We start from the raw sequence: 22,838 nt of genomic DNA, 5'->3' as shown, positions 1-22,838 counted from the left end.
AGACTTGACTTTTGGCATCGTCAATGAGTTCTTTTTGGCGGCTACCAATGATGATGATGATGAAAGAGAACAACTTTGAGGAGGTGAGGCGAAGAACATCAATCGATCGTCACCACTATGATTGAAACCAAGGAGGAGACGAGGTCGTGACATTGACATGAAAGCTTCACTGAATTGTCGGCTACCGATGATCGAACACCATGTCTTTGACACACATATGAATCTGAAAATGGATTTTGACGGCCATGCTTTCCAAATGGGTTGAAACCATCAGTACACAGACCGAGGTAAACATTCCTACTTTCATCTGCAAAACTTGGATACATAGTTTGAAAATGTTTCCTTTGCAAGTTACTTGTTCTGCTTCCAGCCCTTGCAGATTGGATTCCAGAACTGTAGTGATTTCGAAGATACTAGCAAACCGGTTAAAAGAGTTGCTCCCGGAGATCATATTATCAAATCAAACAGCTTTTGTAAAAGACCGTTTACTGATGGAAAACGTCTTACTTGCCTTTGAATTGGTAAAAGATTACCATAAAGAAGAGATATCGCCTCGTTGTGCGATGAAGATAGATATCTTCAAAGCTTTTGATTCGGTTCAATGGTCTTTCTTGCTCAACACGTTGCAGGCTCTGAACTTCCCAGAAAAATTTAATCACTGGATCCGGTTATGTGTAACAACAGCAACGTTTTCGGTACAAGTTAACGGTGGGCTTGCGGGTTTTTTTGGTACCACTCGGGGATTAAGACAGGGCTGTGCTCTCTCACCCTACTTGTTTGTTATCTGCATGAATGTACTATCGCACTTGATTAACAAAGCAGCGGCGGAGAATAAATTTGGTTACCATCCACGGTGCCAAAAGGTTCTCTTAACGCATATATGTTTTGCGGATGATTTAATGATTTTTGCAGAAGGAACAAAGCGTTCAGTGGAGGGTATTATCACTATTTTTGACGAGTTTGCTAAAATCTCGGGTCTGAAAATAAGTTTGGAGAAGTCTAATCTATACATGGCCGGAATCCAACAAACCACTCAAGAAGAGATTCTGCAAAATTTCCCTTTTGAAGCGGGAACTCTTCCAGTGCGTTACCTCGGGTTACCACTCATGACAAAAGCAATGACCAGCAGTGACTATCTTCCTCTCACGGAGAAGATACGGAACCGAATTAGTACATGGACAAGCAGATTTCTTTCATATGGAGGAAGACTGCAGCTTATAAAATCAGTTCTTATGAGCATCACAAACTTCTGGTCATCGGCGTTTCGTCTACCAGGAAAGTGTATGAAGGAAATTGAAAAACTATGTTCTGCTTTCTTGTGGAGTGGACCAGAATTAAAGACTCACAGTGCAAAGGTAGCATGGCAAGTAGTTTGTCTTCCCAAGGGTGAAGGAGGCTTAGGTCTCAGGCCACTAAAGGAAACAAATACAGTTTGCGGTCTAAAGCTAATATGGAGGCTGCTCGCAGCTAATACGTCTTTGTGGGGACAATGGGTTCACACATATCTAATCCGTAACAAGTCTTTCTGGATCATTGGGTCATCTATTCAGGGATCATGGATGTGGAGAAAGTTACTTAAACTACGAGAGGTAGCAAAACAGTTCCATAGGATGGAAATCAAGAGTGGAAGAAACACATCTTTTTGGTATGACAGATGGACTCCTATGGGGACGATGGTGGATATGCTCGGGGATAGGGGCTGTATAGACCTCAGCATTGCTAAAAATGCAAGTGTTGAAACTGTCCTAAGCAACCATCGACGAAGGCATCACCGGCAAGACCTGTTAAACCGAATTGAAACAGAATTAGAGAAAGCAAAAGAGAAAAGACAGCCCACTGTCGATGATGTCAACTTATGGAAATGTCGAGCGGGTTTCAAGAGGAAGTTTTTCACTTGCGAAACATGGAAGCTCATTCGAACGGCGAGCCAGGTTTGTGAATGGGCAAAGGGCGTGTGGTTCCCGCAAGCCACACCGAAGTTTGCGTTCATAACTTGGCTGGAAATGCATAATCGACTCTCTACGGGAGATCGAATGTTGAAATGGAATCAAGGTGCTAACTCAGCTTGTGTCTTTTGTCAAGAACCGGTGGAGACTAGAAACCACATTTTCTTCAGCTGCAGCTACTCGCATCAGATTTGGGAACAAACAACAAAGGGTCTCCTAGGACATCTTTACACGTCCCAATGGAACCAAATCAAGTCACTTGTTTCAAGTTCAACTCTCGACAACCGAACTCTGCTGCTCCTACGGTACTCTCTTCAGGTCGCTGTCCACTCCATTTGGAGAGAACGGAATAATCGCAGACATGGCGAAGCTCACATCCCAGCTCCTCGCCTTGGCCAAATGATAGGGAAAACAATTCGAAACAAGATAACACTTCTTCGCTGCTCGGGAAACCAAAAATATGATGACCTCCTCATGTAGGCCTGGGCAAAATACCCGGAACCGAATACCCGAACCGAAAAACTCGAACAATACCCGAACCGAACCCGAACCCGATTTTTAAAAATACCCGAATGGGTCCTAACCTCCTACCCGAAAAAAACCCGAACCGAACCCGAACCGAATCCAATACCCGAATGTACCCGAATGTACCCGAATACAAATATACACCTATAAATATTAGTTATATTTATATTTATAATACCCGAAATACCTAAAATTACAATCATAAATCCGAATATATTAGGTATTTTAGATATTTTTGGTTATATTTGGGTAAAGAGTAACTATTGTATTTTCGATAAATCGAGTATTTCGGTTAGATTTGGGTATATATGAGTTAAAAACCCGAACCCGACCCGAACCCGAAAATATTTCGGGTATTTTTGGTTATTTTCGGGTATTTTGCTTTTTTTATTAAAATACCCGAACCGACCCGAACCCGAACCGAACCCGAACCAAATTTTTAGAATACCCGAATGGGTCTTGACCCCCTACCCGAATAGACCCGATACCCGAAAAAAAAGAACCGAACCCGAACGGGTACCCGAATGCCCAGGCCTATCCTCATGTTTTGGTTTTCTACTCAAAATTAAATTGTACCTTAAATCAGAGTCTTCTATAAACTTGAAACTGAAACACTTGTTGTAACACCGGTTTTTTGATTGAATAAATTTTACATTCTTTCAAAAAAAAAAAAAAAATGTTTCCATGCCTCTGCATCAGAGGGATGTGCAATTTCGCCTTCGTTAGAATGCTCTTTGTGCCATCTCATTGCCCCTGCTGTGCGCTCAGAATGGTATAACCTTTTCAACCTATCAGCTAATGGCAAATACCACATACGCTTAAACGGCACTCGAGCCCTTCCACTAGTCTCTTGAAACCGTGCCTTTCCACAAAATCGACAATGTAAGTACTGTGCGTCTGATTGCCAGTAAATCATACAGTTATCGATACAGACATCGATCGTCTGATATGGCAAACCTAGACCAGAAACAAGCTTCTCAATTTCATTATAAGAACCCGGTGCGATGTTGTCTTCTGGCAATATCTCTTTGACAAAATCGGCCCAAGCATCTACACAATCTTCAGACAAATTGTAATCCGTCTTTATATTCATCATCCGTGTTGCAGCGAATAAAGGAGAATGTCCTTCGCGACAACCTTCATATAACGGTGTCATCGATGCATCCAACATTTCATAAAATCTTTTTGCTTCTATATTTGGTTCTTCTCCTCTATTTTCTTCGCCTGGAAACGACTGCATATTTTCCCTATATGCATCGTGAACCATTTGAACCGTGCCTACCGCCTCTGCTGGGAATGTAGATTCTTCTACCCTATCTGAAATATTTCCACTACTACTACCCACGTCGTATGTTTCACATTCCCCGTGATAATACCAGACTTTGTAACTAGGCAATATTCCGTCTCTATATAAGTGAGACCATACTAAACCCTTATCTATGAAATTATTATTATTACATACTGGACAAGGACAAAACATCATACCAGTTGTTAAGCATGACTCCTGATTTCCTGCGAGGGTCATGAATTCGGTGAGGCCGGCCGCATACTCCGTCGTCAGCAATGAGTTTGATGCAAATCTTTCCTTGTCCATCCATGCCCGAAAACGATGCATAACTTGTAATCAATATATAATATATACATATATATATATAATATTTTCGATTTTATTATATAAAAAAACCTTTTGTATTTTTTTTTTCTCATAAATGTTTTTTGTGTTTTTTTTATAATAAATTTTTTCTCTTTTAAGATATTGTTTTTCTTTTTTTGTAATGTTTTTTTTTCAAGAGGAGTTGATATTGTTGTAATGTTAACGAATGTGAAATGCGTCTATTTATAAAGAATTTTTTTTTTCCTATAGTTTACCTATGAATTTCCTACCAAAATATACACTATTACACCAACCTAGTAATCAACACGTTATTTACCTACAACACACACCACCAACCAAACTACAAACGTGTTAATAAAAAGCCCTACGCTTATCCTTCAAATTTCCTACCAATTATTTCCCCATTAGTTTCCTTCGCATTTCCTACGAAATTTCCTACGAAGTTCTGTTCGTAAGAAATTGGACGGAAATATTCCCACGAATTTCCTACCAAAATTTTCCTTCACCTTTCATTCCATTTTCCTACGAAATTTTCTACGATATTATTTTCCGTAGGAATTTCGTAGGAACTTTCCTACAAACATCTCACGGATTTTGGCGTAGGGAATTCCTTTCGAATTTCCTACGAAAAATACGTTTCGTAACAAATGTGTAGGAATTTGGTAGGAAGTTTTTCCTACCAAATATTTGGTAGGAAATTTTGTAAGAAAACCCTATGTTTTCTTGTAAGGATCTCAATCATCATATCAAGAGGGATGTTATTTTCGATAGATGCCATCATTCCTTCTTTGTTCTCCCTTCTTAGTCTTTGCATGTATTTTTTATAGACACACACAAACCCTAGACTTAAAGTTGACTCTTAGGCCTAAATATCTAGCTAAGTAGTGTTAATAATGAAAAGTCTTATTTAATGAATTTACTGTAATAACTTAATATGGAGGATAATGATTAATTTTACTAATTAGTTATCATATTTTTAGCGTTAATATATGTTATATGTTTTGTATTTATATTTGATATATACTTGCTGAAAATCCTGCAAAGTATGTAGTTGACAAAAAAATCCAAATAATCGGTTCAATTCGGTAGAATTTCATTAACCAAAATAAACCGAAAATCCAACCGAAGCGAACAGCTCTATTTGGTTAATTTTGGTGGTATCGTCTGCTAACCGAAGAAACCGGCTCAGGTTCAGTTTGGTTAATCGAACCCGCAAGGCTAGAGGCCTAGAGCAAACAAACATACCACATAAATAACGGAAAATTTGCCAAATCTACCACTTTCTCAAGTTTTTCCTACAAAAATGCCATATTTTAAAAAACTTTTCCTCCATACCACTTTGTAAAATTGGAAATGACCATTTACTCCTTATTTTCTCCACAAACACTCACACAAATATCTTCTTTTTTTTTTTTTTATCGTTTCATGCTCTCTCCCTCTTCCTCTCTCTCTTCATCCTATTCCTTTCTCTACTTCTCTTTTTCCTTTCCTTTCTCTGTTTAGATCTAAGATTTGTTTGAAGTTAATTAGATCTATTTCCATCTCCACCATCGTCTTCTTCTCTTCTATATCACCACTGTGGATAAAAAAATTCAGATCTATAAATTTTGATATCCTCAAGAATAGATCTTTTAGTTTTCCTATCTAAATCAAGTTCATTCTCCCATCTAAATTTGACGATTCACTGGTTTTAATTTTGTTTTTAATTGGTTATTCAATTTCGATATTATGCATATTAAATGTTTGTTGTCTACGAGAGAAAAAAGAAGACGAAGATGTCTAGTAGAAAACTGAAGACGAAGAAAAAGATGTCTACGAGGAAACCGAAGATGTATATTGTCCATTATTCTTATATCAATCAACATATATTGTCTACTATTATTATATCAATCAACATATAGTTCTAATACTTCGTCATTTTGGCCAGACAGAGAAGAAGATGTTTACGAGGAAACCAAAGATGTTGTGGACAATATCATTGATGTGAATCTGAAATGTTGTCCACTTAAGTAATAGACTAATAGGAATCTGATTACATTTTTTTGTCCATGCTTTTATTACTTTAAAAATATTGTCCATTTACCAGATTAAAAATTTCAAGCAAACGTTATCGACGATTATTGGTCCAAGATGTATATATATGGTTTTTTTTGTCCATGCGAAGCAGATACTACAGACTTATTTGTATTTATTTCATGATATATGTATATACTTATAATTTTTAGTTTGGTGGACAAATTTAGACATGTATATTTGGTTGTTGTCCATATATGTGTGTGATATCATCTTTGACGAATCTATTTCGATGAATTGATAATGCTGGACAAAAAATATTAAAATAAAGCAAAAAAAGAAAATAAAAATATGTTTTGCTTCCCATTAATACAAGGGTATTTTGGTCTTTTCATATTATTTCTACCATAAGAAAATGGTAGTTTTGAGGAGTTTACACAAATGTTGTATTTTTGTTAAGGGTCCCAGCTTTTTGTGGTAGAATTCATAGTTTTCCCCATAAATAACATAAAAATGTCATTTTGAGGTTTTCGTTTACAAAACGCAAAACAGAGCAGATAAGATAAACCCTCCTTCTTTAACCGAAGGTTCAATCGCCGGCGAATTCCGATGTTCTCCGCCGTCGCCAAACCCTTCCTCTCTCCTTCACCACCGCTATTTCGCCTTCCTCTTTCTTCTATCTCAATTTCCTTCCGCGTTTTCCCCTCATTCTTCTCCTCCTCCCCATCCTCCTCTTCCTCTCTCCTTCCGTCTCCTCAATCTTCTGATCCAATTACGCCTCTCCTATCCTCGGGCCTTAACTATAGTCGCCATGCGTTTCTCCTCGACCAATACCTCTCATGTTCCATGCCTGAGAAGCCTCTTCGTGTCGCCGTCCTCCTCAGTGGCGGCGTCGATAGCAGTGTCGCTCTCCGTCTCCTCCACGCCGCTGGTCACTCCTGTACAGCTTTCTATCTCAAAATCTGGTTTCAGGTGTGCTTCTTCTTCTTCGCAATTGCTTGTTAGAACCATAGACATATATGGGTTTGTGATGTTTCAATGTTCTGTAGGAAGGCTTTGAGAATTTCTGGAATCAGTGTCCTTGGGAAGATGATTTGAAGTATGCTAAGCATGTTTGTGAGCAGGTAGTGTTCTTGATTATCTTGATTCTGTGATTATCTTCAAGATTCTTGCTTGTTCCAAAAGGTTCATGCTTGTTTTAAAAGGTTCATGCTTGTTTCAAAAGGTTCATCCTTTTTATACTTAACAATGAAAGGACGATGTTTACTGTTTCTAGTGGTGCCATTTTATAGGTTGATGTTCCTTTGGAGGTTGTGCATTTAACAGATGAATATTGGGAAAGAGTTGTAAGTTCTTTCTTTGTTGCTTCTTTCTAAAATGGTAATAATTTGGGTTGCTGATTGGATTTCCAACTATAAATCAGGTTTCCTACATTATTGAGGAGTATCGGTGTGGACGTACACCTAATCCGGATGTTCTATGTAATACTAGAATTAAGTTCGGTAAGCTCTTCAGTGCAATAGTTTGTGATCAAGAGTTTTCGCCCATGAAGAAAGACTTCTGCTTTCAGTTGAAGTGTATATGCTAATTTGACTAATCAGCTATAGATTGACCTTATATTTTCAGGTGCATTCATGGATGCAATCAGTGATATGGAGTATGACTATGTAGGTTCAGGTCATTATGCTAAAGTGGTTCATCCTCCTGTTGACCAAAATGATGCATCATCTGTTTTGGAACTATCACAAGACATGGTATAAAACACTCTTGACTTAATCTTTCTGATCAGCATATTTAATGTTTGCATTGTACCTACTGTTGTTGGCTACTAATGCGTCGTAAATGCATTACTTTTATTTTCAGTACCTGTACCATTTTATAGTCTGTATTTTTCGATTGTTTAGGTGAAGGATCAGACCTACTTCCTCTCACATCTCTCTCAAACCCAGCTTAAGCGACTGATTTTCCCACTTGGTTGTGTAAAAAAGGTACTCGAGGAAGTTCTAGCTTTCCAGAATTGGGAGAGATTTTAGTCTTATACCTCTGGTCGATTCCGAAACGTGAAAAAAGGTTAAGAATGAAAACATTTTGATTTCTTCGTGGTGATTGTCATACTTGTTTTCTGATGTACAGGACGAAGTTCGCAAACTAGCCACACAATTCGATTTGCCAAATAAAGATAGAAAGGATTCGCAAGGAATTTGTTTCCTTGGAAAGGTATATTTTTTTAGTTTGTTCTTCTGGTTAGTGACTGTTTGTGCAAGTCTGAAAGATAAGAACATGGTTTTCTGTAATAGATAAAGTTCAGCGACTTTGTCTGTGCACACATAGGAGAGATGGAAGGAATTATATTGGAAGCCGAAACTGGGGATTTTCTTGGTAACCACCGGGGATTTTGGTTTTACACAATTGGACAACGCCAAGGCTTGCGTTTACCCGGTGGGCCCTGGTATGTTTCTTAAAAGATGTTTGAAATTCGAAGCTATTTCTGTCGTTGGTTGAGATACCAGCTTTTGGCTCATATGATAATTAAAAGCAGCTTCTGGTTCTTAATGTATGAACGCTTCATTAGTATCGAGAAAACAATTTTGCTGAACTTCTCATCACATGCCGAGTATAATTTCTTTTAGATCTTTAATTTTGGCCGTGATATCCCTTTATTCATGTGCAGGTATGTTGTTGAAAAGGACACCAAGAACAACGTAGTGTTTGTCTCCAGAAATTACTACTCAATCGACAAGAGAAGGCGGATTTTCCGTGTTGGCTCCTTAAGATGGCTTAGTGGGAAACCTTCAGGCAATGTTAGAGAGCTCCGTTGCAAGGTAAACAATATGATCAGTTACTTTCTACACATGATAGTCTACTTGGCACTGAATGTTGAGAGCGGCTTTTATAGGTCCGACATGGGCCTAGCTTCTACAGCTGCAGTTTTGAAATGGAAGCAGACGGAGATGTTGCAGTTGTGCACCTAGACGAAGACGATCAAGGTCTAGCTGCTGGACAGTTTGCAGCGTTTTACGAGGGAACCACTTGCATTGGTTCAGGCGTAATTCTGGAGTCATGGGACGATCAGTGTTTCCCAGTCTGTGCAAAAGCCCTTCAACTTGCAGCGATGGAAGATAAAACCAAACTCGGGAAACCTGTCAAAATCAGGACAATGCCACTTACGTTATCTGTCGAGGCTGATTCAGGAGAATCCAGTGCAGAAGAAAAGCTGGTTAATGCATGAGAGACGTAATGCTAGGAATGGTGCAGTGCTCAGTTATCACCCAGAAACTCTGTAGATCCGAAGTTTTTGCTGATAGTCGATAACAACATAAGACATACCACTACGAGCTTCCGGATTTGATGGGAATGTTGTATTGTACATAAGGTATACTGTTTAAAATAATTTGACCTTAACATACGCACACGTCTCCATGTGTTTGTCAACTTACTTCGTGGGAGAGCTTTACATACGCACACGTCTCCATATGTTTGTCAACTAAAATATTCTAAGAGAGAGAGAGAGAGAGAGACAGAGCATGATGGGCTTAATATATAGCTTGAAAAACGCTCTTGCATCGAAACAAACAACAATGATGTTCCTTATTCTCATTTCTCTAATCCCCCAAAAAGAATTTGAGAACAGGGAAAACAAAAACAGAACAGTCATTCTCTGTTGGTGTGTCTCATACATGACAATCCCTGCTGCTCTTGTCTTTATCCCTGTTGGCATCCTCTTCTTGGTCTCAGGGCTCATCGTCAACAGCATTCAGGTCATTCATTTTTGTTCATGGAAAACATGCTTTTTACTCTGATACCAAAAGAAATTCATTTTCATTGTCTTCTCAATGGAAGAGACAGAGCTGAAACATTGAATGTTCTTTAATATCTGTAATAGAATTGAAATTTGTATCAACTTAAGGTTTTGGAAACATTTCCCTGTTTTCAGCTTGTGTTCTTCATCATTGTTCGTCCATTCTCAAGAAGTTTGTATAGAAGAATCAACAAAAATGTTGCGGAATTACTTTGGTTGCAGCTCATATGGTTGTCTGATTGGTGGGCTTGTATAAAGGTTGGTGATTTCATGAATCTTGTTGTTGTTTACATAGATGTATCATAATAGTCTGATATGTGATATGTGATGTTGTTGTTGCAGATCAATTTATACGCTGATGCAGAGACTCTAGAGTTAATTGGTAAAAAATAATCAAAGAGCTTATGAAACCTAATTCTTAAGTATTTGAATATAATGATTCTTGTTCATGATATTAAATTTCAGGGAAAGAACATGCACTTGTCTTAAGCAATCATCGAAGTGACATTGATTGGCTTATTGGATGGGTCATGGCTCAGGTGTTTCTGTCTTTCTCTACAACATGATTTTTTTTATAATTAATTTGGAGAAATCATTGTCTCTGATTGATTAATAGTAATCATATAACAGCGTGCAGGTTGTCTTGGAAGCTCTTTAGCCATCATGGCGAAAGAAGCCAAGTATCTTCCAGTGAGTTCTTTCGATCTTTCTTGTTTTTAGTTTACTCTCTATAATTTACTGAAACACTACAAGTCTTTTACAGATCATAGGTTGGTCGATGTGGTTTTCGGATTACATTTTCTTGGAAAGAAGTTGGGCTAAAGATGAGAATACCCTCAAGGTTAATTTTGCGCTGTTTCTGTCTTGTGCTTAAATTTGATTATGTTTGATGTGCTTGAAACATCCTTTTGTTTTGCTTCTTGCAGGCAGGTTTTAAACGACTTGAGGACTTTCCTATGACATTTTGGCTAGCTCTTTTCGTTGAAGGAACTCGTTTCACTCAAGAGAAGCTTGAAGCTGCTCAAGATTACGCCTCTATCAGAAGCTTACCATCACCTCGAAATGTTCTGATTCCTCGTACAAAGGTGAGTTTCACCTAAAACTTGTTTTTTCAGGTTATTATGAGCGTTACTTCACTTGGAATTACGTAGAATGCAAAATCAGGGATTTGTTTCAGCGGTATCTCAAATACGGTCATTTGTTCCTGCAATTTATGACTGCACCTTTACCGTTCATAACAATCAGCCTACACCAACTCTGCTTAGGATGTTCAGTCGACAATCATCTGAGGTTACAAAATATTCAAATGTGTTTGTGTTTTTTTTTTTTTTTCTTCACATAGAAGCCTATGCTCACTATATCATAAACTCTTTGTTTCTTCTTTCTTGAAGGTAAATTTGCAGATGAGACGTCACAAAATGAGCGAGTTGCCAGAAACCGATGATGGCATAGCACAATGGTGCCAAGATCTATTTATCACCAAGGTTCACCAACAATATTCTACTCATCGAAATTTCCTATTTACGCTAAAGTTCATCTCGCTACATTGCTTGCTTATTGCTTACTTTTAAAATCAGGATGCTCAACTTGAGAAATACTTCACAAAAAACGTATTTAGCGACTTGGACGTTCACCAAATCAACCGGCCAATCAAACCATTGATCGTAAGAAACATCACACATCAGGATTACCGCAAAATGCTATTAAATTGATTCTCTTATAAAATCTGGTAATGTTGTTGGAAACAGGTGGTCATCATTTGGTTGTGTCTTCTTATATACGGTGGTTTTAAGCTATTCCAATGGCTTTCCTTAGTGGCCTCGTGGAAGATCATTCTTTTGTTTGTGTTCTTCTTGGTGATTGCAACTATAACAATGCAAGTACTTGTTCAAACGTCTGAGTCACAACGTTTCACTCCTGCCAAGAGACCTTTAGAAGAACAGCTTATTTCTGCCTAGTAATAAAGAAACCTCTGTTTAAGCCATAGATTTTACATTGCATTGTTCCTTCAATCAACGATAATTGTTGGTGTTAGTGTGTAACAATTAAACTGTTTATATATCTAGTTCTATCATTTAGTCAACAACCAAATGTTCATTGTGAAATTTATGTTTCCAAATGTTTGTATTAAAAAAGTAACTATAAAATCTGACTTTGTGAAATATCAGCTCGTTGTCATTACATAGCCTTTCTAACTTTTCTTTGAGCCTACCTATTGTTTTCACAGAAAAAGTTCACTCTACAAATTTTAAAATATTTGATAGTTTAATTTGGTATTAGATTGTACATTAAACATTTTTTCAAACGGTATCTCAAAAAGTCAAAATGTAGAGCTTTTGGTACGAAATGAGTTACATAGGATCTGGATAAATGTAACCAAGAAATTTTTATCTCTGATTTGTGAAAGTCTCTCGCAGACTGTTGGAGATATGCTTTGAGATATTTGTTATATATGCGTTTTGATATTTATTGGAACCAAAGGTCAAGTGGTGCAGTTTTTAGTGCATTGCATAACTGATGTTTTTCTTTGGCGCCAAAGCTGCTCCGTCTTAGAGGTAATCTCAGCTCAGCCCTCCTCCCTTGTGGAGAGAATCGTTTCAAAGTCTTTTAGTTTTCTCTAACTGGTTCACGCCGGAAACCATTGAAGCTAAAGAATCTTCTTCAACGTCACGAATTCTTTTGAAAGTATTGTTAAGCTCCCCGAATGTTTCGCGGAGGTGTCTTTGACGCACCACGATCTCGCTTGTGACATGTTGCGTTTTAACTTCTGTCATCCTATGGATTTATCCCCTATGTTTCATACTTTCTCAATCTTTCTAGCTACCTATGTTGTAAGCTTGCTCTCATTTTTCCTTATGTACCCAACCATTAGGGTTGATGCTTTATAGGTCCGACATGGGCCTAGCTTCTACAGCTGCAGTTTTGAAATGGAAGCAGACGGAGATGTTCCAGTTGCTGCAGGACAGTTTGCAGCGGGAACCACTTGCATTGGTTCAGGCGCAATTCTGTTGAGGCTGATTCAGGAGAATCCAGTGCAGAAGAAAAGCTGGTTAATGCATGAGAGACCCACTGCAAGGAATGGTGCAGTACTCTGTTACCACTACGAGCATCAGGATTTGATGGGAATGTTGTATTATATATGAGGTATACTGTTAAAAATAATTTCATCTCCTTATGAGATATGAGTTAATAATACAACAATTTTTGTTATTATTTAGTTGCATTTTATTCTACTAATTCATGGGAGAGCTTTACATGCGCACATGTCTACATGTGTTTGTCAACTAAAATATTGTAAGAGAGAGAGAAAGACAGAGCTTGATGGGCTTAAAATAGAGCTTGAATAACGCTCATCAAAACAACAATGATTTTCCTCATTTTCATTTCTCTAATCTCCCAAAAAGAATTTGAGAACAGGGAAAACAAAAAGATAACAGTCATCCTCTGTTGGTGTCTTCTCCAACAATTTTTGGTATTGTCCTGTTGCTGCTTTGTGTTGTTCCTTCTCTCTCTCAGACATGAAGATCCCTGCGGCTCTTGCCTTTATCCCTGTTGGTGTCCTCTTCTTGATCTCAGGGCTCATCGTCAACATCATTCAGGTCATCCATTTTTGTTTGTCGAAAACATGATTTTTACTCTGATGTCTTCTCAATGGACGAGACACAGCTGAAACATTTTATGTTCTTTATAATATGTCTGTTATAGAATTGAAATTTGTGTCAACTAAAGGTTTTGGAAACATTTTCTTTGTTTCCAGCTTGTGTTCTTTATCATTGTTCGTCCATTCTCAAGAAGTTTGTATAGAAGAATCAACAAAAATGTTGCGGAATTACTTTGGTTGCAGCTCATATGGTTGTTTGATTGGTGGGCTTGTATAAAGGTTGGTGATTTTCATGAAATCTTGTTGTGGTTTACATAGAGGTATCATAGTCTGATATGTGATATGTGTTGTTGTTGTTGCAGATCAATTTATACGCTGATGCGGAGACTCTAGAGTTGATTGGTAAAGATCAGTTTTATGCAAACTAAGTCTTTAAGTATTTGAATCTAATGATTCCTGTTCTTGATTTTGAATTTTAGGGAAAGAACATGCACTTGTCTTAAGCAATCATCGAAGTGACATTGATTGGCTTATTGGATGGGTCATGGCTCAGGTGTTTCTATCTTTCTCTAAAACATGAAATTTTTTTGGTTAAGTTGGAGAAATCATTGTCTCTGATTGATTATTATTAATCATATAACAGCGTGCAGGTTGTCTTGGAAGCTCTTTAGCCATCATGAAGAAAGAAGCCAAGTATCTTCCAGTGAGTTCTTTTGATCTTTGTTGAATTTTCTTCTTTTTAGTATACTCTCTATAATTTACTCAAACACTACAAGTCTTTCGCAGATCATAGGTTGGTCAATGTGGTTTTCGGATTACATTTTCTTGGAAAGAAGTTGGGCCAAAGATGAGAATACCCTCAAGGTTAATTTTGCATTGTTTCTTTCTTGTGCTTCAATTTGTTCTGTTTGATGTGCTTGAAACATCCTTCTGTGTTACTTCTTTGCAGGCAGGTTTTAAACGACTTGAGGACTTTCCTATGACATTTTGGTTAGCTCTTTTCGTTGAAGGAACTCGTTTCACTCAAGAGAAGCTTGAAGCTGCTCAAGATTACGCCTCTATCAGAAGCTTACCGTCTCCTCGAAATGTTCTGATTCCTCGTACAAAGGTGAGTTTCACCTAAACTTGTTTTTTTCAGGTTATTATGAGCTTTACTTCACTTGGATTTACATAGATATGCAAAATCAGGGTTTTGTTTCGGCGGTGTCTCAAATACGGTCATTTGTTCCTGCAATTTATGACTGTACCTTAACTGTTCATAACAATCACCCTACACCAACTCTGCTTAGGATGTTCAGTGGACAATCATCTGAGGTTACAAAATATTCAAATGTGTTTTTTTTTCACATAGAAGCCTAGGTTCAGCACTATATCAGAAACTCTCTCTTTCTATTTTCTTGAAGGTGAATTTGCTGATGAGACGTCACAAAATGAGTGAGTTGCCAGAAACCGATGATGGTATTGCACAATGGTGCCAAGATCTCTTTATCACGAAGGTTCACCAACATTCTCCTCATCAAACTTTTCAATTTTCTGCTAAAATTCATGTCGCTACATTGCTTACTTTTTAATTCAGGATGCTCAACTTGAGAAATATTTTACAAAAGACGTTTTCAGCGACTTGGAAGTTCACCAAATCAACCGGCCAATCAAACCATTGATCGTAAGAAACATCACACATCGGGAATACCGCAATATGCTATTAAATTGATTCTCTAATGAAACCTGGTAATGTTGTTGGAAACAGGTGGTCATCATTTGGTTATGTCTTCTAATATTCGGTGGTTTCAAGCTACTCCAATGGCTCTCCATAGTGGCCTCGTGGAAGATCATTCTTTTGTTTGTGTTCTTCTTGGTGATTGCAACTATAACAATGCAAGTACTAATTCAATCGTCTGAGTCACAACGTTCCACTCCTGCCAAGAGACCTCTACAAGAACAGCTTATTTCTGCCTAGTACAAAAGAAACCTCTGTTTTAGCCACATATTTTACATTGCATTGTTCCTTCACTCAACCATTTAAACATAATTGTTTTTGTTAGTGTGTAACAATTGAACTGTCTATATATCTAGTTCTATCATTTAGTCATGTCTAGTAAACAACCAAATGTTCAGTGTGAAATTTATGTTAAATTTTATGTTTCCTAATGTTTGATTTAAAATAACTATCAAATTTTACTTTGTGAAATATCAGCTCATTGTCATTACATAGCCTTGTAACTTTCCTTTGAGCCTATTGTTATCACATAAAAAGTTCACTTTACAAATTTTAAAAATATTTGATAGTTTGGTATCTAGAGATTGTACATTCAACATTTTTTTCAAACGGTTTCTCAAAATATTGAGCTCTTCCTACGAAATAAGTTACATCAGATCTCGATAAATGTAACCAAGAAATTTTTATCTCTGTGTGATTAGTCACGGCAGTCTTTTCAATATACATAGCACACAACTCTTGGAGATATGTTTTGAGATTTTTTTTTTAATATATGCGTTTTGATATTTATTGGAACCAAAGGTCAAGTGGTGAAGTTTTTAGTGTATTGCATAACTGATGTTTTTCTTTGTGATTTTATGATTTCAAACCTACGTTCGGATAAAAATAGCATGGTAATGAGTGGACTAAATTATCAAATTCTCGTCGATTGAAGGAAAAAAATTATCAAATTCTCGTCGATTTAAGGTAAACATCCTTTCGTCCTCAATTAGGGACACACCATTTTGTTGCTAGCTTAGCAACGAATGTGTAATTTAATTACTTAATTTATTTAGTAATTAGTACGATGTCACTAATTCATCGCAAAAGAAGCTTGGATTATCGGGTATTCATTCGAAGACTAAACTAATTTTTCGTATTTCTCGTAGCTTCAACTACACCAGTACCCACTAACTAATGAAAGAATCCGATAGGAGGTTACATTGCAAAAACAAATTACTAACGTCTCACAACTAGCTTAAAGTTTCGAACATTGGCCATTGTATGTGAATGGTGCTCATTTTTATACGTCCAAGCATCACGAAGAAAATAAAGGGAAGAACTACAACAAACCTTACATCAATAAATGTTTTAGAATAGAAGAAAAAAGGAAAACAGAAATCAAACTCTACACTGAAATGGAAGATTATTTAGTGTGTTTTAAACCAAAAAAAAAGGTTATAAGATATTTTGCTGTAAAAAAAAGTTTATAATGTATTCAAATGAATCCATCACAAAGCTGATACAAAACTGGAATTTATAGTTACATTTGAAGGGTTTTGATGAAGAGGCTCACAAATGGAGAAGAATCAATGTTGTAACCATGGGAGGAGAAAAGAAGACAGCAAAATTAATGAAATCCATAAAGGGTCATTCTGGTCGGGAAAAGAGAACATAAGTATATGTTCTTGGATGTGGAAAGAGTTGCTGAAATATAGTGAAATTGTGAAATCTTTGCACAAGGTGGAAGTATAAAATGGATGCTCTACGTCGTTTTGGTATGATGACTGGTCGCAAATTGGGCAGACTAATTGACACTACCGGACCTTCTGGAATCATTGATATGGGGATATCTCTTGAAGCACAGTTGAAACAGTTTTGAGACCTCGTCGAAGACGAAGACATCGAGTCCTCTTTTAAATAACATCGAGGCAGAGAACCACAAATTAACCCAAAGAGAAAGAGTGAAGCGTTTAAAAAAAAAAAAAGAGTGAAGGTAAATATATCATACTTTGGAGATTCTCGGTAGACAGGTTCAAGTAGACAATCACTACGAAAGGCACTTGAAACATCATAAGGTCGCCCATCCAAAGGAAGAATGGTACAAAGGCCTATAGTTCTCCAGTGCGACGCCCAAGTACTCATTCTTAACATGGATGACAATTCATGATACGTTTATCCACGGGAGATCGTATCAAATGTTGGAATTCGGGACAAAGGGTTGACTGTGTTCTTTGTGACGACATTGAAGAGTCAAGGATTCATCTATACTTCTTTTGTGGGTATTCTTCTGAAATATGGAGAGCTCTAACCCAAAGGCTTCTAGCAAATGACTACTTGACGGATTGGGATCACATTATTAAGAAATATTTTTAAAAATAATACTCAATTCTCTTTCGACCAAAGCTTTTTTTTTTTGCTTTTTGAGTTTACGATTTTCTTATGATAGATAATAATAAAGCTTCAACGTGACACATGTTGGGATAGATAAATGGACTTGACAATTTATTCCAAAAATTAACTAACACTTGATATATCGATTAGTAGATTCTTCAATTAATCACCTTCAGCTTGTGTATCAACTGATATATAATCGACTTGGTCTGCTCCAAAGTTGTGTCGTTCCAACGAATAATGACTCCTTTCTCGTTTATGCTAAAAATTACCCTAAAAATATTTTTCCCACAAACAAAGAAAGGGGAAAATGATGAGATTTATAATGTCATTCAATCCTAAAAATATAAAAATTTAATAGATCACAGTATATATATATATATATACCTTCCATCACGAGTCATCGCAGTCTGTGTGATCGTTGTTTTTGAATCAGGATCTGATAAACTATTTGCAAAAACAAATTCATGTCAACACCAAAGATAATCCAACCTAGCATTTGTGATATTCAATAATGATGTTTTTTTCATTTACTTACATTGCAATCAATTCAGGAGGGCTGCTTTTGAAATTCCAGACATATATTTGTCCCTTCTTGTTCCCTGATGATAAATCAAACCAAATTAATCCCAAAACATGATAAATAAAACCAAACCAAATTAATTCCAGGAATTCATTTTAGGGAGATTTACTCAGATGTTATACATTTTATATGAAATTACCAGAAACATACAGATCTTTTTTTTTATTACTATCATATTTCGGGTATATTTTTTATACCCAGCGTGCCCCTGTTAAACGTTAAAGAAAAAAACGTAATTACAAAGAATGCCACTGCCACGTCAGCAAAGCCGCGTCGCCACGTCAGAAATCGCTGACGTGTATTAATGAACTCAGCCGTCGAGCGATATAGCGGCAGTTACGGCTGAGTTACGGTATGTTGCGGCTGATTTAAGAAAAATGGCTGAGTTATGAGCAAACGGCTGACTTACGAGTATAACCCAGCCTGGAGTTACGGCTGACTTACTAAAATCTATCTGAGTTATGATAAAATGGCTGACTTTCGAGCATAACCCAGCCTAAGTTACGGCTGAGTTTTCACCCGATGGTTGATTTGTCAAATTTTTGGCTGAGTTATTGCTTCGACACGGCTGACTTAACTTTCTCCGGCTGGCTGAGTTATCAAAGACGGCTTAGTTATGGGATGACGTTACGGCTAATTTATGTTCGAGTATCATAAATCAGCCGTAATGAGCTGGATTAACGGAAAATTCGGCCTTATTATGGCTGACTTAGTAGCGAAAGATTAATTACTAGAATAGCATGCAATGACGGCCGACTTATTAAACGACACGACTGAGTTAAATATTTTTGGTTGAGTTACGACAGTAAACGGCTGAATTTGGCTGCCGTTTTTTCGTTTTTTAATTACTGTAATAGTATTCATGTTGCGGCTGAGTTAAAGTTTTGTTTGATGGCTGGTTTAATTTAGCTGATTTACATTTTCGTTTGGTGGCTTACTTGCCACTTCATCAATTAAAAAATGACGTGGATGCAACATTCCATGTCATCATCATCAAAGGACAAAAAAATAGGGCCAAATTTTTTCAACTCGTCTTCTTCACCTGAGTTTATCACATCACCGGAAATTCCAATTCTTCATCGTCTTCCTCATTCTTCTTCAATTTCTTTCATCCTTCTCCCGATATGGTTGATCCGGTTCCGGTAATTGGGTATAAAAACACAAATACGTATTTAACACCGATGAAAGAGGGTGTAGAGTTGTGCAGATAGATGCGAAAACAACGCACGAAAAACTTGTGAAGTTGGTGCTCGATGATAAAGTTAGAGGAAATGTTGCGTCTCTTATTGTTTCGCTGCAAATTTACATGTCACGGCTGAGTTATATGCTTAAGGGAAGACGAAAGGTTCGGTCAATTTACATGTCACGGCTGAGTTATATGTTCCAGGGAAGACGAAAGGTTCGGTAAAATTACATTACGGCTGAGTTATATGCTTAAGGAAAGACGAAAAGTTCGGTCAATTTACATGTCACAGCTGAGTTATATGTTCCAGGGAAGACGAAAGGTTCGGTAAAATTACATTACGGCTGAGTTATATGTTTAAGGGAAGACGAAAGGTTCGGGAAATTTACATGTCACGGCTGAGTTATATTCTCCAGGGAAGACGATAGATGGGTGTAAATTATATGTTACGGGTGAGTTATATGCTTCAGGGAAGACAAAAGGTTCGGTAAATTACATGTCACGACTGAGTTATCATTCAGGGAAGACGAAAGGTTGTGTAAATTATATGTTACGGCTGAGTTACATCACATTACGGCTGAGTTACATCACTTTACGGCTGATTTATAATACAGATCGGAAAGCAACATTTTTTTGGAGAAGACAATATGAAATTTATTGGTCAAATAACAACAATCAAATTAAGATTCGTAAAAATATGTATGAGGGATACATAGGAGGAAGACTAAACCGTATGAATCAAAACATAGATAGAAGTAGAAATGTCTCCAAATAGATCGATTGAGAGGAAGATTAAACGAGAGACATGTAAAATCAAAGTAAAAGAGTAGCTATTCTTGATTTCAACTCAAACCTGTAACGAATCATGTAGAATTCCATAGATCTCTTTGTTTTGGGTTTTGATTTTTGATGACTTTTTTCGTGAGCGTGGTTGCGAGTAGACCTGACGAAGCTTTTGATTTGGGACCCTATGGCAAGCGTTGTGGCTGTGAGGTCTAGGAAGATCCAGCCCAATCCTGCAATTTGAAGATCTCTGTCAATGTTGTACCCAAGTTAGTTGCAGATTATTAGATCTAAAAGCTTTTCTTGGATTTGGAGACAAAAAAATGAGAAGAGGAGAAATGATCTAAAAGTTTTTCTTGGATTTGGAGACAAAAAAGAGAAGAGTAGAAATAACATGAGTTTGAGGAGTGTGAGATTGGTGATGTGGATTAATGACATGGATAATCAAATTTTTATTTATTATTTTTAATTAAAAACGAATTAAAAATTATTAATTAAAAAAAAACTAATAAAGGGTGTTAATTGTAATTACACAAATGCTCAAAACATATGAGTAATTTTTAGAAAATGTATGATATTCTAGTAATATTCGAACTTTTGGTTAACATCTGAGTAAATATTTCTTCATTTTATTACCAATTGCAACTTTATCTTCCATGTTACATGAAAACTTGCATGGCGGTCCGCTTTCTGGAACAGGAAATTTTTTCACAATATTTGGCTTCCCATTAGACTGTATTTGCCACATCACTATCCCGTAGTCATCAAAAAAAAAAAAAAAAAGAGTTATATGTATATATTTATAGTAATTCGCACCGTAGTCTACTAACCAACCAACCAACCTGTGAGAAAAGCATATCACCGTCGTAAGAGAAACGGTTGCAATCAACGTAATCTGCACCAAGTGATACTTCATACATCTGTTGGTAGAATAAATATTGTTAGAAAACATGTGTCACTTCTGTTTTTGTAAACTGTTACAAGATGACAGAAATCAATTGATATAGTACTTACTGGAGAACTAACATATTTGGTTGGGAAATTTGACGCTTCGCCAGTCCACTTAGAAGACTCTTTTACAAAGACCCTATGCTCTGACAAATCCAAAGATTATAAGCCAGCGACAAAATCAACTTACTCAAATAAAACGTCATTATTTACCTTTTAGCGACCAGATTTTGATAGTTTTGTCTGCCCCTGAACTTATAATCCAATCCGTATCCATAGGATTAACGTCCTAAATTGCAAAGAAAACCGTTGGTAATTTACACAAAATTAAAACTGCAAAAAAGTATAATTAAACATATATATATATACAATTACACACCGCACTATAAACTTCACCATGATGGCCTTTGGTTCCAGAAAAGATCAAAACACACACCCCAGTTACGATGTTCCACAGTCGAACCGATTTGTCCTAATATTTAATTTTTTATGTAACAAGTGGCGCCAAAAGATTTTATTGCAATGCAGATACAATAATTTTCAAAAAAAAAAAAACATAGAAGTATAATTTACCTTGCTTGCACTTAAGACAAGTGGAAGAGCAAACAAATACGGTTTGATTTCATTCACTGCACCCTCGTGGCCTACCAAAGTCTTAATATGGAAGGCAAATCGAGTTGAGTAAATACATATTCCAGGTTATCTATATAATATAGTCACTCAAAATTTTGATTATACCTTATCAAAAGTAAGGCTGTGAGATTCTTTGCGATCATCAAATTCAATGACTCGGAGAATGCCATTTAGTCCTCCAGCCACAATCATTGGGAACCCATTCATGCCTTGACGTGCCCAGCTAACGGCATAAAACGATTCGTTTTTCTGGTAAAAAAAGAATGACAATTAAAGATCACCTACGTACCCAATAGTTTAAACTGCCACAAAATAAATATATAGTTAATTAGTAAAATGTATTCCGTACGTCTTCGTCAAAATAAGAAGGCATGGTGAATTTGGTAAAGGCACAGTCATCACTAGTAAGCAACATGTAACAAGTAACCTACAAAAAAGAGATGCACCAAATTAAACATACAAAGTCTTGTTGCCCAAGGATAGAAGAGTAGTGGTAGAAAAATCAACCTGGTAGCCACCGGCGACAGCAATGTAATCTTCAAAATGATCAAAGTCGTTAAAGGCAACGGCGGACATTCTTCTGCATGACTCATGAATCCATTGGACTGCTTTGTACTCTATCCTGTTTGATGGGGTTAACGATCCCACGGATGCCTCAGTTCCTGTGATTTGCACTTCCTTTCCAGGTCTATGACTCATAGTGATTTCGGATGCTAAACTTGTCAACGTTTAGGCGTTTTGGAGCAGGGAGAAGAACGACCGAGCTAGGGCTGGAGAAAATTTCACAAGATTAGAGGTAGTGCAGTGAAAATGACAGGATTATATTACATCATCTGGTATTTTAACGCATAGTGATTTCATTTCAATGTAGAATATTTCAATCTACCGCGGGTTAGAAGCTAAACATCACCTCGAAAAATTACCTAATATTATTATATAAATCACATGGTTAATAAATGTATACACTATACAGCGACCTACTCTACCTCTGCTAGAAAATGGTCAATTTCTTTTATTTGTTAAAATGGTTTCTTTATATATAAAAATGAATACATAATTAGCAAAATTCTATAAAGTTAAACGGAAATATTTTTTAGATCAAAACTGGATAATATGCCC

The 22,838-nt window shown here is 36.8% G+C and overlaps 4 protein-coding genes across 5 annotated transcripts; 3 read left to right on the top strand and 1 right to left on the bottom strand.

The window, feature by feature from the left end:
* Positions 1-6,625: 6,625 nt before the first annotated feature.
* On the top strand, positions 6,626-12,984 carry LOC9330370 (tRNA-specific 2-thiouridylase MnmA). 2 transcript variants are annotated; one of them, XM_021013112.1, is made up of 11 exons: positions 6,626-7,071; positions 7,149-7,223; positions 7,392-7,445; positions 7,523-7,601; positions 7,726-7,853; positions 8,004-8,087; positions 8,233-8,316; positions 8,397-8,548; positions 8,771-8,921; positions 8,996-9,280; positions 12,912-12,984. In XM_021013112.1, exons 1-11 carry the CDS (start codon positions 6,709-6,711, stop codon positions 12,957-12,959), a joined length of 1,503 nt encoding a protein of 500 aa, XP_020868771.1. In that variant the 5' UTR covers positions 6,626-6,708; the 3' UTR covers positions 12,960-12,984. The 2 variants fall into 2 exon arrangements, with proteins under 2 accessions (XP_020868771.1, XP_020868770.1); XM_021013111.1 differs by lacking the exon at positions 12,912-12,984 and having other exon boundaries at positions 6,627-7,071; positions 8,996-9,531.
* Positions 9,603-12,079, top strand: LOC9330369 (1-acyl-sn-glycerol-3-phosphate acyltransferase 3). The gene is made up of 11 exons (XM_021013113.1): positions 9,603-9,857; positions 10,034-10,156; positions 10,241-10,280; positions 10,364-10,437; positions 10,529-10,588; positions 10,662-10,739; positions 10,825-10,983; positions 11,063-11,188; positions 11,290-11,382; positions 11,476-11,562; positions 11,647-12,079. The coding sequence occupies exons 1-11, from the start codon at positions 9,624-9,626 to the stop codon at positions 11,854-11,856; spliced, it is 1,284 nt and encodes a 427-aa protein (XP_020868772.1). The 5' UTR covers positions 9,603-9,623; the 3' UTR covers positions 11,857-12,079.
* Positions 12,985-13,300: 316 nt separating the features above from the next.
* LOC9327689 (1-acyl-sn-glycerol-3-phosphate acyltransferase 3) lies at positions 13,301-15,580 on the top strand. The gene is made up of 11 exons (XM_021013791.1): positions 13,301-13,497; positions 13,656-13,778; positions 13,862-13,901; positions 13,979-14,052; positions 14,143-14,202; positions 14,286-14,363; positions 14,449-14,607; positions 14,688-14,813; positions 14,903-14,995; positions 15,076-15,162; positions 15,247-15,580. The coding sequence occupies exons 1-11, from the start codon at positions 13,417-13,419 to the stop codon at positions 15,454-15,456; spliced, it is 1,131 nt and encodes a 376-aa protein (XP_020869450.1). The 5' UTR covers positions 13,301-13,416; the 3' UTR covers positions 15,457-15,580.
* Positions 15,581-17,747: 2,167 nt separating this feature from the next.
* Positions 17,748-22,418, bottom strand: LOC9330368 (polycomb group protein FERTILIZATION-INDEPENDENT ENDOSPERM). The gene is made up of 11 exons (XM_002891580.1): positions 22,227-22,418; positions 22,069-22,146; positions 21,825-21,968; positions 21,660-21,740; positions 21,300-21,375; positions 21,153-21,232; positions 20,981-21,058; positions 20,775-20,871; positions 18,128-18,191; positions 17,977-18,036; positions 17,748-17,862 (listed from the first exon to the last, which is right to left on the bottom strand). Exons 1-11 carry the CDS (start codon positions 22,416-22,418, stop codon positions 17,748-17,750), a joined length of 1,065 nt encoding a protein of 354 aa, XP_002891626.1.
* Between the last annotated feature and the right edge of the window lie 420 nt (positions 22,419-22,838).

Source organism: Arabidopsis lyrata (assembly GCF_000004255.2).
Source record: "Arabidopsis lyrata subsp. lyrata unplaced genomic scaffold ARALYscaffold_1, whole genome shotgun sequence".
NCBI classification, from domain to species: domain Eukaryota; kingdom Viridiplantae; phylum Streptophyta; class Magnoliopsida; order Brassicales; family Brassicaceae; genus Arabidopsis; species Arabidopsis lyrata.
This window is presented reverse-complemented; position numbering and strand designations above follow the sequence as displayed.